The sequence below is a fragment of the Bombus vancouverensis genome, chromosome 5 (assembly GCF_051014615.1).
Source record: "Bombus vancouverensis nearcticus chromosome 5, iyBomVanc1_principal, whole genome shotgun sequence".
NCBI lineage: Eukaryota > Metazoa > Arthropoda > Insecta > Hymenoptera > Apidae > Bombus > Bombus vancouverensis.
The window spans coordinates 6,806,427-6,824,228 of record NC_134915.1 but is presented as its reverse complement, the minus strand read 5'-3'; the positions used below and the strand labels follow the sequence as shown (position 1 = coordinate 6,824,228).

Here is a 17,802-nt window from a genome sequence, read left to right as displayed (position 1 = left end):
GTCTGGCGGAGCTGGCGGTGGCCTGCGTGGTCGCCGAGATCAAGAGATTGAGACTGAGGGTGTCCCTTGAGAAGTCCGAGGCAATGTGGTTTTGCTGCAGGGCCGATTACGGAACGCCTCCAGCGGGTTATCGCCTGAGGTTGGAGGGAGTTGAGATCGGGGTCGAAACTAGCATGAAGTATCTGGGCCTGAGCCTCGACAACCACTGGACCTTTGGCGCCCACTTCGAGCGCCTGGCACTGTCTGTCGAGGCGACGGCGAACGCCTTAGGACGTTTGTGTTAATTGATGTAGGTTTGGGGTTGATAATTAATCGATTCACTCAGATTCGATTTTCTCTATATATTTCTCCGCCTTGTACAACACGTCTTAACTCACAGGATACACTTAATCAATTAACACGTGGTCGACTTCTAAGACAAAAGAGCGTCGCTAGAAGTCGTACCAACTTAGCTTGTAGTAACTAGCGATCATACTAACCTAACTTTTCTCAACAGTTCGCTGCCTCGGCCGGGCGGGACCGGCGTCGGAGTGCGCCGGCGTGGTGCGATCGAGGCTCCTCTACAGAGCCCCGATCTGGGCGGAGGACCTGAATGCCAACCGTCGCAGTCTCCTAGCGGTCAGGAGGCTGCACAGGACGGTGGCCATCAGGGTAGTGAGGGGCTTCCGCACCATTTCGGCGGCAGCAGTGGCGGTGCTTGCCGGGTTTCCCCCGTTCGAATTGCAGGCCCTGAGATGTCGCGAGATTTATCTCCGCATTCGGGGTCCGTCGGGCGGGGTCGGCCCGGTGGGCGCCGACATTACGGTTCGGGCTCGGCGGACCTTGCTCAACAGATGGCGCGCCAGCCTCGACATGAGAGCGGGTGCGCCGGGGCTAAGGGTCCTCGAGGTTGTCCTTCCAAACTGGGACGTTTGGTTGGACGGTGGCGGGCCTCCCCTGACCTACAGGATGATGCAGGTGCTCACCGGACACGGTTGCTTCGGTGAGTACCTGCACCGAATCGGGAAAGAGGCGACCGCGCGTTGCCATGCCAGACCGCGACTGCGATGCGATCGTGGACTCGGCGCAGCACACGCTGCAGTACTGCTCGGCGTGGGCGTTGCCGCGCCGCGACCTCATCGTGGAAATCGGATGGGACCTCTTGCCGCCGGCGATCCTCGAGGCATTGTTGGTGAGCGAGAGAGGGCGGAGAGGGTGAGGGTGCGGGACTCCCACCCTGAGAGGATCGACCGGCGAGGGCGCGGCAGAGGCCGTAGACGCGTTTCGGCGAGGCGCGCTAGGCCCGCCGTGCCCTCCGGTAGTCAAACTTAGGTGCTGGTAGCTTTGCGCCTCGGGGCCGCAAAGCAGTCCAGTAGGGGAACCGGACTGCCTGGCACGGCGGCTCCGGCGACGAAGCGCGATGTGACATGGCCGCACGCCGCTCCATTTGGGGATGTATTGTGCGCGGGGGGGGGGGAGAGGAGTGTGTCGCTCACACCGGTTCCCGGGCCCCTCTCGATCGCAGCCGGGACGGTCATCGTGGAGGTTTTAATCGGTTGGAGTCCGGCTCTACCACGCCGCTTTTTCCCAGAAGTGGCCTGGTGTCCGTGCGGATTTCTTCCATGTTAATAAAAAAAAAAAAAAAAGAAAATGCAAGCCGGATAACCAAAATTGTGAGAGATATCCAAATGTGGATGTTCGGGCGTTGTGCATGTTCCTTATATCCTTATATTCTTATATTACTTATTTTTCCATTTTAATATTATTATTATTATTTTTATATTATTTAACAGAATGATGAAGTAAAATTTGGAAAGCGGAAATATAATGACCGCAGAAGGGTGGAAGAACACTGAATGTTAGATGATATCAGAAATATCAATTGTAGAATGGTGATGGTTGAGAATAGCGAAACGACGATGTTAATTTCCGTATACAGAAACATGTTGCAGCAAGATCCACACAGACTGTTTTCGAAGTTACGCGGGTCTCGTTGCAGAATGATTCATTCATAAAACAGTGAATTACAGTGTGGAAGCTACAATGAAATTTGAATTAGATTTGAATTACTTTTCATTCGTCTAATTACAGCTAGTGATGGGATCCATAGCCAGAAGATACAATTTAATTGGAGACCAAAGGGTTGAATGCGAGGAAAAGACCACTTTCACGATAATGACACTCTTCCGACCGCCTATGCGAATTTCTGTGGCAGCCATATTGCAAAGTGTATCAAATTGGTGGTATGCGATCTTTGATCAGGCAATACGCAAGCAGTATATCTTTGAATAAGGGAAGCGGAAGAGGTGAACATTTGCATGCTCATTTGTGTCGACTAATCAGAGCATGGTTAGAAGCCTGCGTGACATCAAAATAACCTGTAAAATATGTTAAAAATGTTCGATTTTATATACGCATAACTTTTGAATCAGTGCATTCCGCACTTTAAAACTTGATTTTGTCAAAACACGTTAAAATAAGATTACAAATAGAAATATCAATAATTTCACGGCCCCTAAAGTGTAATTTACCCTAGAAACACGTTCAGTTTCTTATCACTGTAACATCAAGAACTTCCGTCCTTTGTTGGTTAGTCCAAACGAACTAAACCATGAGAGTTAAATTAATTTTTATTTTTTTAAATTGGTCTGTCGAAATATTAATTCTGTGAGATGTTTTACTGTATCTCAATTGTTTCTTTTTTTTGCTGATCCTTACATTCGATGTATTCACAACAGAGCGATCGGAAAGTAAGTAATAGCGATCAATTTATAGAAAGCGATAGTAAACAAATTTTAAATTGAAAATTATGACGTAAAGAAAAAAAGGTATATATTTATAAATTCGGAAGAAGCAACCTGTTGAGGAGGCCTTCAATTTTGCTAAACAAAGCATTTCTATTCCCAAGTTCTAACTTTCCTATCGCTGTACTACGCACCGAACCATGAGACAGTCTTCAAATACATGCTATCTTTTAAAACATATTTGATTGACGATTCAAATTACGTGCCAAATGTATATATCGACTTTTCTAGACTAAGATCACATTAAGACTACGTTCACGTAACAGCATAACAGTATCGTATATGCTTTGTAACGAGAAACACTATATAAGGTAAAATTTGTTATAATTATCTAATAAAATTAATAAATATGACAAATAGATATATTAATACTTATGTTTGCCAACAAATGTAACAATTTTAGGAGATAAGCGCACAGATTTATTTTACCGATCTGAAAAAAGTTGGTTCGAATTCCAGTAGAGATTTTTTTTTTATATTAAATATATGTATAAAATACACATTTAGAGAAACATATCTAAAACAAAAAAAATTTGTATCATACTTTATGTTTTTAATTGAACCTTTATTGGTGAATTTAAATAATTTGCATTTATCCGTTATTTAAACATTTAAATGATATTCCTTCAGTGAAAACAGTTCCTACATTTACTTTAATTTGAAAAGCAAATATACATATAGCATGTGTGAATGTATATAATATGTACATAAAAAATTTTAACAAGTGTTGACTGGGGATCCATTGTATAGACGGGTTAGCGTCTCTGTCGGTTTCCTCTTGTTTTCGCGAGATTTTTCCCGTTTCTGCCCATTTTCACTAGCGTCCTCCCGTTTTCTCCCATTTGTTCCTGTTTTCATCTGTTTATAAGAAGCATTAAAAGCGAATTCACGATAATCCTGTTTGTAGCACGTTCTGCAAACTCGAAAAATGACGAACTCGCATGATTTTAATTTTACGTTTGTCCACTGTGACGATTGTGCAAAGAATGCTTGGGTACCCTCGGCGTCACAGCCGCGAAGAAGGTCAAAGCTCGTCAGCCTGTGCGCTAGCGAGGGAGAGGGTCCCTTTCAACATCCCTAAGTGACTTCGCTATCTCTCACTAGAACCCAGCATGACGGAACCCAGGCAATCACAATCGCAAGACGTTGGGACCGCTGGTCCACACACCATGCGGATGAGGGATTAATTTACGGCGCCTTTAATATTGACGCTTTCTTTTTCTCATATCCGAAGGTAACGAAAAACAGGCGGTCGAACCAGGTATTCGAACTTCGCATTTCCTTACACTTTTTATCCCATTTCCGCTCATGTTATCCCGTTTCTGCCCGTCGAATTGAATATAGCTTTGAAATAATTCACATAAGTGAACTAGATTTTATTCGTTTCTTTTCGTTAACCTCGATCCATTATATTCTGGGTGATGTACGATGCGAGACATATAAACCAAGTTGAAGTTTATCAGTACCGGCCGATATTATTTATTGTGTATTGAATTGCATGTAATCGAGGCTTATCTCTTCATCGCATTTGATGATTAAGTTGATCATAAGTCCTACGTTCACCGTATTAAATAACAGAGGGCGTAAGAAATATGTACTCTGATTTTTTTCCTCGTCGATATTAGAGAAACTGAAATAAATTTCTATTTAATGCCACGTCTATCCTCTCCTTAGTCAATGCTTAAAGCATCAACGAAATTCTTAAATCTCAAAATATTTCCTGTAAAAGAGTGCAATTTAAATCAAATATACTTTTAATACTTTTGTAGTACGTACATGTACAGAGTATCAAAAAATTATTCGTGGTAGCTTTGGAAGATAATTCTACATTTTCGAATCAGTGAAGATCTGTCAAAAAAGACCGCGTATTGACCTGAAAGAATTTTGTGGTAGTACCATGGTAATAATATGTAGCTTATAAGAGAACTAAAATACATCAAAACAAATCAAATTAAAATAATGACATTCTTCACCGTTGCTGGATCTGTATGTAATCTGAGTATATGTATACATGATCGTGCATATAATATTGTAATATGTACCAATAACTAAAAGTACGAAAAAGTATTGCATGTTCTATCTATTTTATATCAAAGAGGAAATCTATAGAAATATATCTGTGATTGAATTAAACTACTAAACAGGCCGAAGCTGCAACCACGTACAGTGACTTCTCCAATACTAAGTTGGTAAAATAAACCACGCACAGTCGCGAACTCTTATCATCATGTACTGCTACATGATATTTTTGTAGGTCGGTATTTCAGAACCTGAGACACAAAATCCCGTTTAATGTCACATCTATTCTCTTTTATCTTGTCTTAATCGATGGTTATATATTGGTTATAGCTGGTTATACCTAGCCTTTCCATTTGATATTTGTTTACTAAAGTACATTTTAATAATTAAAAATAATTGTAAATATCAATAATAATTATAAATATTATCGGTGTATTGTATAAAAATTCCCATGAAATAGTATTTGGACCTGCTATTCTTAGATCATGGTTAGTTTAAAAAATATACATTGTTCTTTGTCATAAATATATTATAAAAATTGAATTAACCAGGAGGATAAAAATATTTCTAAAATATTTATTGTGTAGAAAGAATTGAACTAAATTTAATATCATGGAAAAATCACAGAAAATGCCAAAAGTGGCAAAGGTATGTAACACTTTTAAATATTTAGTACACATATAAATCATATAATGTAATATATGAGAATGAAATAATTCTTATATTATATCAAATTATTTTAACTATATTTTATTCTAGGTTAAAAATAAAGCACCTGCTGAAATTCAAATAACAGCAGAGCAACTTTTGCGGGAGGCAAAAGAACGGGACCTAGAAATCTTACCACCAGTAAGTATATTTGCATTTATTTATTCAATTTTGACCATTCATTATTTTTATTAATTTTATGTAATTTTTATCCATATATAAATTTTAATATATGTGAAGCTGAACAGCTGAAAAGTTGATATATAATGAATATTTATATATATTTCTATTACTTCAGCCACCAAAACAAAAGATTTCTGATCCTCATGAGTTAGCTGATTATCAACATCGGAAACGTAAAGCTTTTGAAGATAATATTCGTAAAAATCGTATGGTGATTTCAAATTGGATAAAATATGCTCAATGGGAAGAAAGTCAAAAGCAGATACAACGAGCAAGGTATGAAATATATTAAAGTCATCATGATTATATATTTATGATTAATGTCTTTTTTTGTAAAAAATAAACAACATTATTATTATTTTGTATTAATTATAAAAGTATTAATTGTATTATTTATGAATTTTAGATCCATATATGAACGTGCTTTAGATGTTGACCATAGAAACATTACATTATGGCTCAAATACACAGAAATGGAAATGCGAAATCGTCAAGTAAATCATGCCAGAAATTTATGGGACCGTGCTGTTACTATATTACCTAGAGCAAATCAATTTTGGTACAAATACACTTATATGGAAGAAATGTTAGAAAATATTGCTGGTAAATCCTTCTTTTAATTTTAATCTAACATAGTATATTGACTGTTTATTGATTGAAATATTTATTTAGGAGCACGTCAGATATTTGAAAGATGGATGGAATGGGAACCTGATGAACAGGCATGGCAAACATACATCAAATTCGAATTGAGATATAAGGAAATTCAGAGAGCTAGACAAATTTATGAACGTTTTGTAATGGTACATCCTGATGTTAAGCACTGGATAAAATATGCACGATTTGAAGAATCTCATGGTTTTATTAATGGTGCTCGCAATGTTTATGAACGCGCCATTGATTTTTATGGCGACGAAAATTTGGATGAAAGACTATTTATTGCATTTGCAAAGTTTGAGGAAGGACAAAGAGAAGTAAGGAAGGACCAAAATTATTTTTTTCGCATAGTTTAATTTAACGCATGTTATATTATTTTGTTGTAGCATGATCGAGCCAGAGTAATTTATAAGTATGCATTAGATCATATTCCAAAAGAGAAAACACAGGAAATTTATAAAGCATACACAATACATGAGAAAAAATATGGAGATCGTTCAGGTATTATAATTTATTTTTGATTTATCATACTGAATAATATTTTATAAATATATATTTATGCATACAATCATGTTGTATTATTATTTATAGGTATTGAAGATGTAATAGTAAGTAAACGAAAATATCAATACGAGCAAGAAGTGAAAGAAAATCCTTCTAATTATGATGCCTGGTTCGATTACTTGAGATTAGTAGAATCAGAAGGGAATGTGGATGTCATTAGGGAAACTTACGAACGTGCGATAGCCAATGTACCACCAACTAAAGTAAGAGAGATGTATTTAATGTATTTAGCATTTTGTACATATATCGTAAATAAATGTTAGTATGAGGATATCATTTTTCATAGGAAAAGCTATTTTGGAGAAGATATATTTATCTTTGGATAAATTATGCTCTTTTTGAGGAACTTGATACTGAAGATATAGAAAGATGCAGACAAGTCTATAAGTAATTAGTACCTTAAAAATTACCATAGAAGATGTTTTATTTTGATTAATGTGTTTATGTGTTTTCAGAGCTTGCTTAGAATTAATTCCTCACAAGCATTTCACTTTCTCTAAAATCTGGTTATTTTATGCGTATTTTGAAATAAGACAGAAAAATCTCACAGCAGCTAGAAAAAAATTAGTAAGTAATAATTTTACAAAAATTTATAAGTTGTGACACCGCATAGAAAATTATTTTAATTGATTATAGGGTATGGCGTTGGGTATTTGTCCTAGAGATAAATTATATCGTGGATACATTGATTTAGAAATACAATTGAGAGAATTTGATAGATGTAGAATTTTATATGAAAAATTCCTCGAATTTGGACCAGAAAATTGTACTACATGGATGAAGGTATGATAATTTATTATTTTATTATTTTTATTTATTTTTATTATTATCATTTCAATGGTTAAATGTGTATAAAAATCATTCTTGATAATATTTTTGTACATAGTTCGCAGAGTTAGAAACGCTTTTGGGCGATGTAGAACGAGCACGAGCTATTTACGAATTAGCTATATCACAGCCAAGGTAAAGTATTTAAAAGTATAAGTAATTTATATTACCGTAATCTGATATTGTATCATTACTTTAATTTATAGATTGGATATGCCAGAACTCTTATGGAAATCATATATTGATTTTGAAATATCACAAGATGAAACAGAAAACGCAAGGCAATTATTCGAAAGATTATTGGAACGTACACTTCATGTTAAAGTAAGACTGATTATAATTAAATACAAGATATTTAATTTAGATTATGTGTTATTAAATATAAATCATGACATCTAGGTTTGGATTGCCTATGCTAAGTTTGAATTAGCTAATTCGACAACTGAGGATGGTCTGGATAATGTTGTGCTGGCAAGAAGAATTTTTGAACGTGGAAACGATGCACTAAGATCGAACGGTGATAAAGAAAGTAGAGCATTGCTTTTAGAAGCATGGAGAGATTTTGAAAGTGAGAAAGGAGATGATGACACTCGAGCTAAAATTATGGAAAAAATGCCTCGAAGGATTAAACGTAGAAGACGTATTGTTGGAGAAGATGGGGTGAATAAATTTATTGTATTACTTAAAAGTTATTTTTAAAAAAACATTTGTTCACATATGTAATTTTTGTTTTTAGAGTGATGATGGTTGGGAAGAAGTATTTGATTTTGTTTTCCCAGAAGATGAATCACAGAGACCTAATCTTAAATTCTTGGCATCTGCTAAAGCTTGGATGAAACAGAAAGAAATGAATGACAAAAATGAAAATAATCAGATAGATTCCAATAGTTAGAAAAATATTTTTTTTATTTAGAAACAATGTACTGTTCTTGTAAATAAATTAATGTTTGATTTTTTCACTTTAAATAAAAATATTAATTAGCTTTTAATTTTTTTAAGAGCATCAATTCCTTTTTTTCAAATTTTAAGATTCTACTTAGTTCACTCTATACTAGACATACTAAGAGATACTAAGTTTATAATTTAAAAAATCGTAATATAATGTATTAAATCTTGGTCATTTTTGTAACTGTATAGAATTTATATAAAGTGGCTCAGTTAAGTGAGATCATCTAAATTTTTGCCTTATTTATTGTTGCATGAAAAATGTTTTCAGGACAAAGTTACAGTATTTGATCATTTCATGGTCATTTTTAGAAATAGAACCTCATTTTTCGATATCTTTGTAGAATGTGACAAAACAAATTCAGCAATCTTAATAATCATACAGTTCCCATCATATAATCTTGAGATATTTGCATGTGGCATATAAAACCGTGGTCTAAATGCGTAAGAAATTTGTAAGATTCTTAAGGAAAATATAAACAATATGAGGAATAAAAAATAATTTAAATTATGTAATTATTCCTATTTTAATAACATAGAATTGTATAACTCGCTTAGTTTAGAACTATTAAAAGATTTCAAAATATATATTCAGATAAACGTATAGAATAATCACATATATATGTATAATAAATATTACAGATAATATTATATATATTATGAATGTTATGAATTATATGTTATGAATGAATCGAATTACATATTATGAATGACTGATAAATTTGTGAAATTTATAAATTTATAAATGAAATATTGATAAATTGATGAATATTTAATAAACATCTCTTTGATCTCTACAAAACATATACTTATACTAAATAACTTGCTATTTTTGTATATGTTTTCAGGATCGTTTCAAATTTTATTAATATAATCACGATAGTAAGATATCATTACACTATTACTGGAATTTCGAGATATTTCATATAACATACGTAATATGCTCATAAAAAATACTTCCATGAACCACTGTATATTTTTTACATAATCCATTTGACAATAATAAATGAAATCTAATTGATCTCGTTCAAAGTATCGTCTCGTTACTTTGAATGAAGAGATTACATTGAAGTTAGTTACGTATCTCTATAGAACACACTGTTGTTCGTATTTTTTGGCCAATGGTGAGGTCTCATGTGTAATGTGTCTGTGACTTGTAGAGTGGCTTCGACGCGGCAATCTCGGCGTCCGACGTGAGTCAAAGTGATTTTTAGGCGCAACTTTCAATAAATATGTTGTGCTAGTATCTTGAAAGTAAAGAACGATGAGCTTCTCTAGCGATGAAGTCAATTTCTTGGTTTACCGATACCTTCAAGAATCTGGTATATTTTTTGGAGTACTACGTAACCTCTTTTCAAATAATTTTGGCAAATTTTGAATTTGCTATTGTTTGTACACATTTGTTACTTATATTATGTATATATACATTTCACAATAATATTTGCAATTAATAATATCATATTGGTCAATAATATATTACAAATTATAGATCAAACGTGATTTAAAGAGGTTATTTGAGCACAAATAAAAGCATATCCACGACGTTGATTACTAAGTTATTTCTTAAGTTTATTGTATAAAAGTTGTACTGTAGATTATATAAAAGATGCAAATTAATCTCTGTGTGGTTTTTTTTTATAGGATTTCAACACTCCGCATACACATTTGGCATAGAATCACATATATCACAGAGTAACATAAATGGAGCATTAGTACCACCAGCAGCACTTTTATCAATTCTACAGAAAGGGTTACAGTACACAGAAGCAGAAATATCAATAGGCGAAGATGGTACTGAACAAAGAATGGTGGAATCCTTATCTCTTATTGATGCTGTTATGCCAGATGTTGTGGCATCAAGACAAAATCAAATTAATCAGCAAAAACAACAGGTGAAGACAGAAGTACAAGATACAAATGGAGAGGAAGGTAATTTGACTTATTATATTAATTTTTATTCATGTTATATTTTATGTGTTATATTTTGAAACCAAAAATTGTTATCCTGGCACACCCTGGTCTATAAAAAGACTTAAGTTTTATAGACCTCCTTATTATACCAGGTACATTAATGGACTGCTTTAGCTGTCGGACTTGTTATGAGCAAATATTTTTGTTATAACAGTCATAGAATATTAAAGTAAAATATATTTATTATACTGTACTAATAAATTAAAAAATTTGTTTTGTAATGTTAAATTATATACTGATATAGCAAAATAAAGCTCACTGTTACATTTATAACATGTCGGAAAGCTAGGAGCAAACAATATTATTAATATATGTGTGATCTGGAATGAAGAATAAGGACAAGAATTACAAAGGTTTACTATTTACAAGTTACTTTATATATATACCGTAATATCATATAAAGAATAAGAATAAGAATATTGTTAAAGTTTATACAGACTGTAGTTGTAAAAAGAGATCAGTTTTTATTAATTTAATTGTATAAGACAAGTATAAAATAATATTTTAATTCTATAAAATAATATGAAGGTAATGAAAGAGTTTGTTATTTAATATTAATGTATTATTTTTTGAAAACAGAATTTCTTTATTTCAGATTACGTATATAAATACAAGAAGGAGAGAAAACTTTCCATTTGGTAATTGTTATTAATTTACTAACCTGTTTTCAGTTGTTACCTCCAATGAAGGTGTAGGCACAAATGAGAGAGGAGGAGATAGGACAGAAATGGAAGTAGATGAACAACAACAAGGTTCAAGCAGGGGAACTAATGCTAGCGCTGTTGAAATTCCAGACACTAAAGCTACAATATTACGTGGTCATGAATCGGAAGTTTTCATATGTGCATGGAATCCAACAACTGATCTTTTGGCTTCTGGTTCAGGAGATAGCACAGCTCGTATTTGGGATATGTCTGGTAGTTCACAAGCTCCAAATCAGCTTGTTCTTCGTCACTGCATACAAAAAGGTGGTACCGAAGTGCCAAGCAACAAAGATGTTACTTCATTAGATTGGAAGGTAAAATGATTATTTCTCTTAAGTTACAACGTTGAAAAAAGGAAACTAATATAATTTGGTTACTTATTTTAGTGTGATGGTACCTTATTAGCAACAGGAAGTTATGATGGTTATGCACGAATTTGGAAGACAGATGGTAAATTAGCATCCACATTAGGTCAACACAAAGGTCCAATCTTTGCATTAAAATGGAATAAACGTGGTAACTACATATTAAGTGCTGGAGTTGACAAAACAACAATTATATGGGATGCAGAAAGTGGGCAATGTACTCAACAATTTAGCTTTCATTGTGCACCTGCCTTGGATGTTGATTGGCAAACAAATACATCATTTGCTAGTTGTTCTACTGACCAATGCATACACGTATGCAAACTTAATGTTGATAAACCAATCAAGAGCTTCCAAGGTCATACAGTATGTATACAGAAATAATTATATTCTTTGATTCAATTAAATATTTATTTAAAATTTAAAGAGTTTGTTTTTCCTTTAATTGTAGAATGAAGTTAATGCCATAAAATGGGACCCTCAAGGTAACTTATTGGCTAGTTGTTCAGATGATATGAGTCTTAAAATTTGGTCTATGAAACAAGATACGTGGGTACATGATTTACAAGCTCATAGCAAAGAAATATATACTATTAAATGGTCCCCAACTGGGCCTGGAACTCACAATCCAAATATGAATCTAACTTTAGCTAGTGCATCATTCGATTCTACTGTAAGGTTATGGGATGTAGAAAGAGGTGCATGTATACACAGACTTACGAAACACACAGAGCCAGTGTATAGCGTAGCATTTAGTCCAGATGGCAAATTTCTTGCTAGTGGAAGTTTTGACAAATGTGTTCATATATGGTCTACGCAGGTAAGATAGCTATTCTTCTTTTGTTTGGTATATTTAATAGAAGGTTCACATTATATATATTTTCTTATATATTTAATTGTGCAGAATGGTCAATTGGTACATAGTTATCAAGGAACTGGAGGAATTTTTGAAGTGTGTTGGAATAGTCGAGGAGACAAAGTCGGTGCTTCTGCGTCTGATGGCAGTGTGTTTGTTCTAGACCTTCGTAAAATGTGATTGCAAATGAACAATAGATTATATTTCATTTCCTGGACCTATGATTTTAAGTTACCTTCGGTAATTCTTGTTTTATTCTTTATTTTTCATTGAACTCTTTATTACCCGGAATATTAGCCACATTTTACAATTACTTGATTTACTTGTGCTTGTTGAGTATAGTTTCATAGTACATTAATTATTTATACATAAAATTAAAATTAAAATTGAGATACGTTCAGTAAGTTACGAATTGAAGATTTGAATATAAATATAAAATAAAAAATGTGGTTTCTTTTAGCTATTTCACTAGGGTTTTATTACAAATGTTTATAAAAAGTATTGTACATTAATATTTTCAATAATACTCTGTAAAATTTGGAACAGCTTGACAGATATTATATTTCTAGAAAAAAATATTATTCATTCACTATGTGGATGGGATATATATAATTTTAATGATAATATTAAGCATTATATGAAACATCGGTAATAATAAGGAATAAAATGAGTCTTTTTAAAAAAACTGCACAACCATTTCATTTATTCTTATTACATTTTATTATATTTCATTAAGTGAAAGAGGTACAATTAGAGTACACAACAAATCTTATTTAAATTAATTTTATTTTATTTCAATTATTCATTATGTAACTAAACCGATAAAAACGAAAATCTAAAACAAAAATAAATAAACGATATTGTACGTGTTTTTCAAATAAATAAAATCTATTTATGTTACATACATTTTTAAAATTTCTTACACATTTCTTCAACAATAGGTTATATAATACGACATATAAATAATAATAAAATTTAATTACATTTATTTTCTAACATTAACGTAAACATCGTAAGCATTAATCATTGTATTTTTAAAATAACCGCAAAGATCAATTTCTGATTTTTAATATAAAAATGCTATAAGATAAATGCAAGTAAAATAAAACAAATGTAATTGAAAGAGTACGTATTTTACGAAATAACATAATTAAAACCAACAAGTTTTTTTTATTATGAATTTTGTATAATCTTATTATGTTCAAAGACATTTATTTGCATTGCGTCTTTAATTTAGCGTAAAATCATATGACTAAAATGAATGTATTTCAAAAATAAATCACGCCTCGATGTTTTACGTAGACATAAACGCAATTCGGTGAAAAATATAGCACAGCTATTAATCTGTGGTGCACATGAAAGGAACTATTCACCGATTATTTAGAATACACGCCTCTAATGCAGTATTTATTAATAAATATATAAATTCACTAGACCGCTATCTGTGTTTCTCTGAGGGTGTTACAAAAATAAGGAATATAATCGTAAAGAAAGCAACGTAAATGAAAATAAAAAGGAAATAATCTACATAAAATAAAGGTATTTAAGAGATAGTTCTATGGAACATTTATTCTTAACTACATTTATTTCTTTCACGAGTGAAATTTGTTGAGAAGAAAGCGTTTGATCTATATATTTAAATAATTACATTACATCAAATTTACAGCCATTTGGATCTATATTTGTAAATAACGTCTAAGTTCGGCTTGAAATAATTACCAAACTATTACATGAATACTTGGTTGTTCAAGAAATTTTACTGTACAATAGATAAATACAATTTGTTTTTCCTTTGCACATCTTCGCAGTTAATTTTAATTAAGAGTCGTATTTCAAAATAATTATAATAAAATACTTTAAAACATTTCTATCGTCGTGTTCGTAAAACTTAATACTAATACGAAGAAACATTTACATTAAATTATATCCAAAATTGGATATAAAATGTCTTCTGTCTGGGGTTTACTGGTTGGGCAGACTTTAAGGGATCACAAGGCATAATACTGTTTTGTTTCGTGTTTTTTTTGCGCTATTGAAAAGGAAGAAATAGAAAATAGTAAAACGTCTAGTCCGAGAGCTAAAGTTAAATCGTTTTGTATGATTAGTATAGAGAAGAAAAAAGTACGAGTATAGACAAGGAAATTGATATCATATGTTTCACATGGTATTTCTATTTCCCTCCTCTTCTGGATGCTACAAAATTACTTAGAATTAAGACGACTAAAACTTAAATAAAAGAGATAGGAGAAAATACTGTTATATTCTGATTGTTAAACTTTTTGCACTACTGGTAACTTCATGCGCTAATATTTACTTTACGCTTGACACATGAATAATCTGCGTATAATTCATGAATGAAACGCGATATTAAATTATGAATTTTGCACAGCACAAAATGTATAGATACATGTATGTATTATATGTATATATATATGATAAAACCTGAGGAATATGACGAATAATAGATAAACTATATGCAATCCATTAGCTTGTTAGATAAAAAATCGTAATATAGCGATAGTGTATTGTGACTTGATCTTCCTTTGTGTTGATTACAGCAAACGTAGCTCATTTGCTTGGATCTGAAAACAGAGATTTTATTTACTTTTTACGAGATAATATTTTCAAAATGCTATTCTATGTCAATATCTAAAATAAAATTAAAAAATAAGAAGCATTAATCCAACGTACAGGCCAGGGCTGGGCAATTTAAAAATAATTTTATTCAAATAATCATTCGAATAAAATTTTTATTTTATTTGTTATTTGCTCTGTCGCTTTATCTTAGGTGATGTTATTTAAGCAACGGTGTATTTGAAAAATAACTTATTTTATTACTTGTTATTTTATTTGAAATGTAGATATTTGTTATTTGACTTTACCAAGAAAATAATTTTCTTCCTATCTATATGGCATGGAACTTCCATTCATAAATTTCAGAAATTTTAAAATTTCGACGATATGTGTAATCGGAAAAGTTATTTCTACTCTAAATATTTTGATGGTCTATTCTAATTACCACGTACAGGTAATACCACTAACATAGTAAACATTTCAAGCACCGTTGACTTTGTTAATAAGTGCTCCCTTCCAGCGTCAAATTCAATTAAACGGCTGTTTTCTTTGCTATTGTTATTAATGATCATTAATAATCATGCGATTCAATTATCTGATACAATATTTAAGTTTTTAGTCGTATTAAGAGCGAATAAATGACAACAATTAGCACATTTATTATGTATAAAATTGTTATTCATAATTTTACATTATTATTTGGAACAACCATCATTGTTTGAAATTATCATTTGGAAACAATTTATTTCTCAAACAAGACATTGGAATTTATATTTACATTCATTTCTATTTTGAAATAAACTTGTCTGTTATTTTATTTTATTACCTATTATAAACCTATTACGCATGTTATAGAAAACATTTTAAGATTTCATTAGTGCTGTAACGACACCCAACTATGGTGATTATATTGATAAAATTTTAAACGATTTTGAAAATGTGTACAGTTAGTTAAAGGAAATTTAATACAAATATATATTTTACATAGATCACAAAAAGTGCTTAAACAGGCAATTAGCCGGAATATTAACAAGCCTCACTATACATCTTTGATACTTATTATACACATACTTAACTATACTAGTCGATACTGAATATTAATTTCTTTCCAAATATAAGTTTACAGTAAATATCTTACAATCTCTATGTATATTTTTAGATTGGTTTTAAATTTTACCAATATAAACATGGCAGTCGCGTCTCATCACAGTGCTAATAAAATTTCAACATGTTTTCATATAACACGCACGGTATAGATGTAAAAGTTTCGTGTGGTAAGTGTACAAATACTTTCGCGAGGCACTGTACATTTATGAAGAATTAAATTTACGAAAACGAACGAACAGAATAATTACCCTTCGCATTTGATCGTCTTGTCTTTCTCGAAAAGCGGAATCGTCATTTCGTAGCCAGTTCTGCATTCTGTCAGGGATCCTTTCTGGCACCACGTCTCGATCGTGGCTCTTCTCTTCCTGTTCGAAGACATAATCAATTCCGTTTCTTATTCTTGAGTCGATAGCTTTGGGCACATCTTTGTTGTAAAGCGGTAATGATCTTTTTCCGATAGTTTTTAAAATACGTCGATTTGCGTCAATTTGCTGTTGATCCTGCAAAGCTTTACGCCGGGCAAGTTCAAGAAGAACTCTCTGTCGTAACACGTCCAAGGAATTCACGATCGACAACGATCCAATGCGTTTTGATTCCAATCGTTTCGTCCGGACTACCGTTGATTCAGGATCGTTTCCCGAGTCGAACATTTCATTCTGAAAATTATGAAATCGTTATCTCTGATTTATTTTATTTTCCATTTAATGTTCATTTATATTTCACAGTCCCTCCTCTCTAGATTAGGACGGAATTTCAGTTACATATTTCTTTCGTATACCCTTAACGTCTACCTATCCAACCGTCAAGCTTAACATATGAATCAGCCTATTTAACATACTTAACATTTAGTCTTAAAACCCTATTTAGCCCTACAATGGTACCTCTTATATTCCTTGTTGTCTATGTCTTTTATAGTCTCGCAGTGTTTAAGCTTCAACGATATACAGGTCCAAACAGAAACATAAAATACGAAATGTCTATGGCAATATAGAATATAAAAATACAAAAATATAATATAAAATTATATAGAGTCTTTCTTCCCTCTCCTGTTCTCCCTTCTCCCCACTAGCCCTTTCTTTTTCCTTCTCAATTTCTCACAGAATCTCGAGCCTCGGATCTTGTGCCCCCAGAACAACCACTGCATCTACCTCCGTAATTTAATCCTGTTTTTTTTAAAAATAATCCTGTCACATTTCATATTTCAGATACATATTTCATGTCCTCCACAAATTCGGCACTTCCTGCTTCCACTCTCTTTCCAATACTCATCTCATTTCCACGCGTAAATCCTTGCAATCATTCTTCCGTCTTTACCCTTCATCCTTCCTTCTAGACGTGTATCTAGATTGTCTTTGCTACTTCCATGTTGAGAATCGTTATATTTTACAATAAGTAGAATTACTCGCATTAATACTCGGGCACAGCAGTGTCTTTGTATTTGTTACTTTGTATAAGAAGGAATGATTTATATAGAGTTGGTTGCATTGACATTCAGAAACCCTTTAAAACGTAATCACTTTTTTTTTAATTGGACCAAA

The 17,802-nt window shown here is 32.7% G+C and overlaps 3 protein-coding genes and 1 long non-coding RNA gene across 9 annotated transcripts in view; 2 read left to right on the top strand and 2 right to left on the bottom strand.

Moving 5' to 3' along the window:
* Positions 1-3,408: 3,408 nt before the first annotated feature.
* Positions 3,409-4,998, bottom strand: LOC143302685 (uncharacterized). Of its 2 annotated transcripts, none has more exons than XR_013058397.1 (2): positions 4,560-4,998; positions 3,409-4,503 (listed from the first exon to the last, which is right to left on the bottom strand). It is a non-coding gene; the product is annotated as an uncharacterized LOC143302685 (long non-coding RNA). The 2 variants fall into 2 exon arrangements; XR_013058398.1 differs by having other exon boundaries at positions 3,409-4,413.
* Positions 4,977-8,731, top strand: crn (pre-mRNA splicing factor crn). 2 transcript variants are annotated; one of them, XM_076618628.1, is made up of 15 exons: positions 4,977-5,290; positions 5,390-5,450; positions 5,562-5,651; positions 5,809-5,969; positions 6,100-6,296; positions 6,366-6,667; positions 6,737-6,851; positions 6,942-7,117; positions 7,201-7,301; positions 7,370-7,481; positions 7,551-7,697; positions 7,801-7,877; positions 7,949-8,066; positions 8,142-8,402; positions 8,479-8,731. In XM_076618628.1, the coding sequence occupies exons 2-15, from the start codon at positions 5,415-5,417 to the stop codon at positions 8,632-8,634; spliced, it is 2,049 nt and encodes a 682-aa protein (XP_076474743.1). In that variant the 5' UTR covers positions 4,977-5,290; positions 5,390-5,414; the 3' UTR covers positions 8,635-8,731. The 2 variants fall into 2 exon arrangements, with proteins under 2 accessions (XP_076474743.1, XP_033195640.1); XM_033339749.2 differs by having other exon boundaries at positions 4,977-5,450.
* A 1,088-nt stretch (positions 8,732-9,819) lies between these two features.
* On the top strand, positions 9,820-12,800 carry LOC117159694 (F-box-like/WD repeat-containing protein TBL1XR1). 2 transcript variants are annotated; one of them, XM_076618587.1, is made up of 6 exons: positions 9,820-9,880; positions 10,329-10,616; positions 11,330-11,676; positions 11,749-12,093; positions 12,179-12,547; positions 12,632-12,800. In XM_076618587.1, exons 2-6 carry the CDS (start codon positions 10,493-10,495, stop codon positions 12,761-12,763), a joined length of 1,317 nt encoding a protein of 438 aa, XP_076474702.1. In that variant the 5' UTR covers positions 9,820-9,880; positions 10,329-10,492; the 3' UTR covers positions 12,764-12,800. The 2 variants fall into 2 exon arrangements, with proteins under 2 accessions (XP_076474702.1, XP_033195669.1); XM_033339778.2 differs by having other exon boundaries at positions 9,823-10,009.
* Positions 12,801-13,491: 691 nt separating this feature from the next.
* Positions 13,492-17,802, bottom strand: part of Dh44 (corticotropin-releasing diuretic hormone 44) — an 81,608-nt gene continuing 77,297 nt past the window's right edge. For all 3 annotated transcript variants that reach the window (XM_033339826.2, XM_076618590.1, XM_076618588.1), the window contains exons 3-4: positions 16,513-16,920; positions 13,492-15,165 (exon numbers count right to left, since the gene is read on the bottom strand). In XM_033339826.2, coding sequence (XP_033195717.1) covers positions 15,136-15,165; positions 16,513-16,920 — 438 coding nt within the window. In that variant the 3' untranslated portion in view covers positions 13,492-15,135. The remainder of the gene's footprint in view (positions 15,166-16,512; positions 16,921-17,802) is intronic.

What these genes read in the sequence shown, in the direction of transcription:
- crn (XM_076618628.1), top strand. Translation starts at nt 5,415, where the DNA reads ATGGAAAAATCACAGAAAATGCCAAAAGTGGCAAAG. An exon ending in ACCTAGAAATCTTACCACCA is followed by an intron (nt 5,652 to 5,808) that starts GTAAGTATATTT and finishes CTATTACTTCAG; the next exon opens with CCACCAAAACAAAAGATTTC. An exon ending in GTATTGTTGGAGAAGATGGG is followed by an intron (nt 8,403 to 8,478) that starts GTGAATAAATTT and finishes TTTTGTTTTTAG; the next exon opens with AGTGATGATGGTTGGGAAGA.
- LOC117159694 (XM_033339778.2), top strand. Translation starts at nt 9,952, where the DNA reads ATGAGCTTCTCTAGCGATGAAGTCAATTTCTTGGTTTACCGATACCTT. An exon ending in CCGATACCTTCAAGAATCTG is followed by an intron (nt 10,010 to 10,328) that starts GTATATTTTTTG and finishes TTTTTTTTATAG; the next exon opens with GATTTCAACACTCCGCATAC. An exon ending in TTACTTCATTAGATTGGAAG is followed by an intron (nt 11,677 to 11,748) that starts GTAAAATGATTA and finishes TACTTATTTTAG; the next exon opens with TGTGATGGTACCTTATTAGC.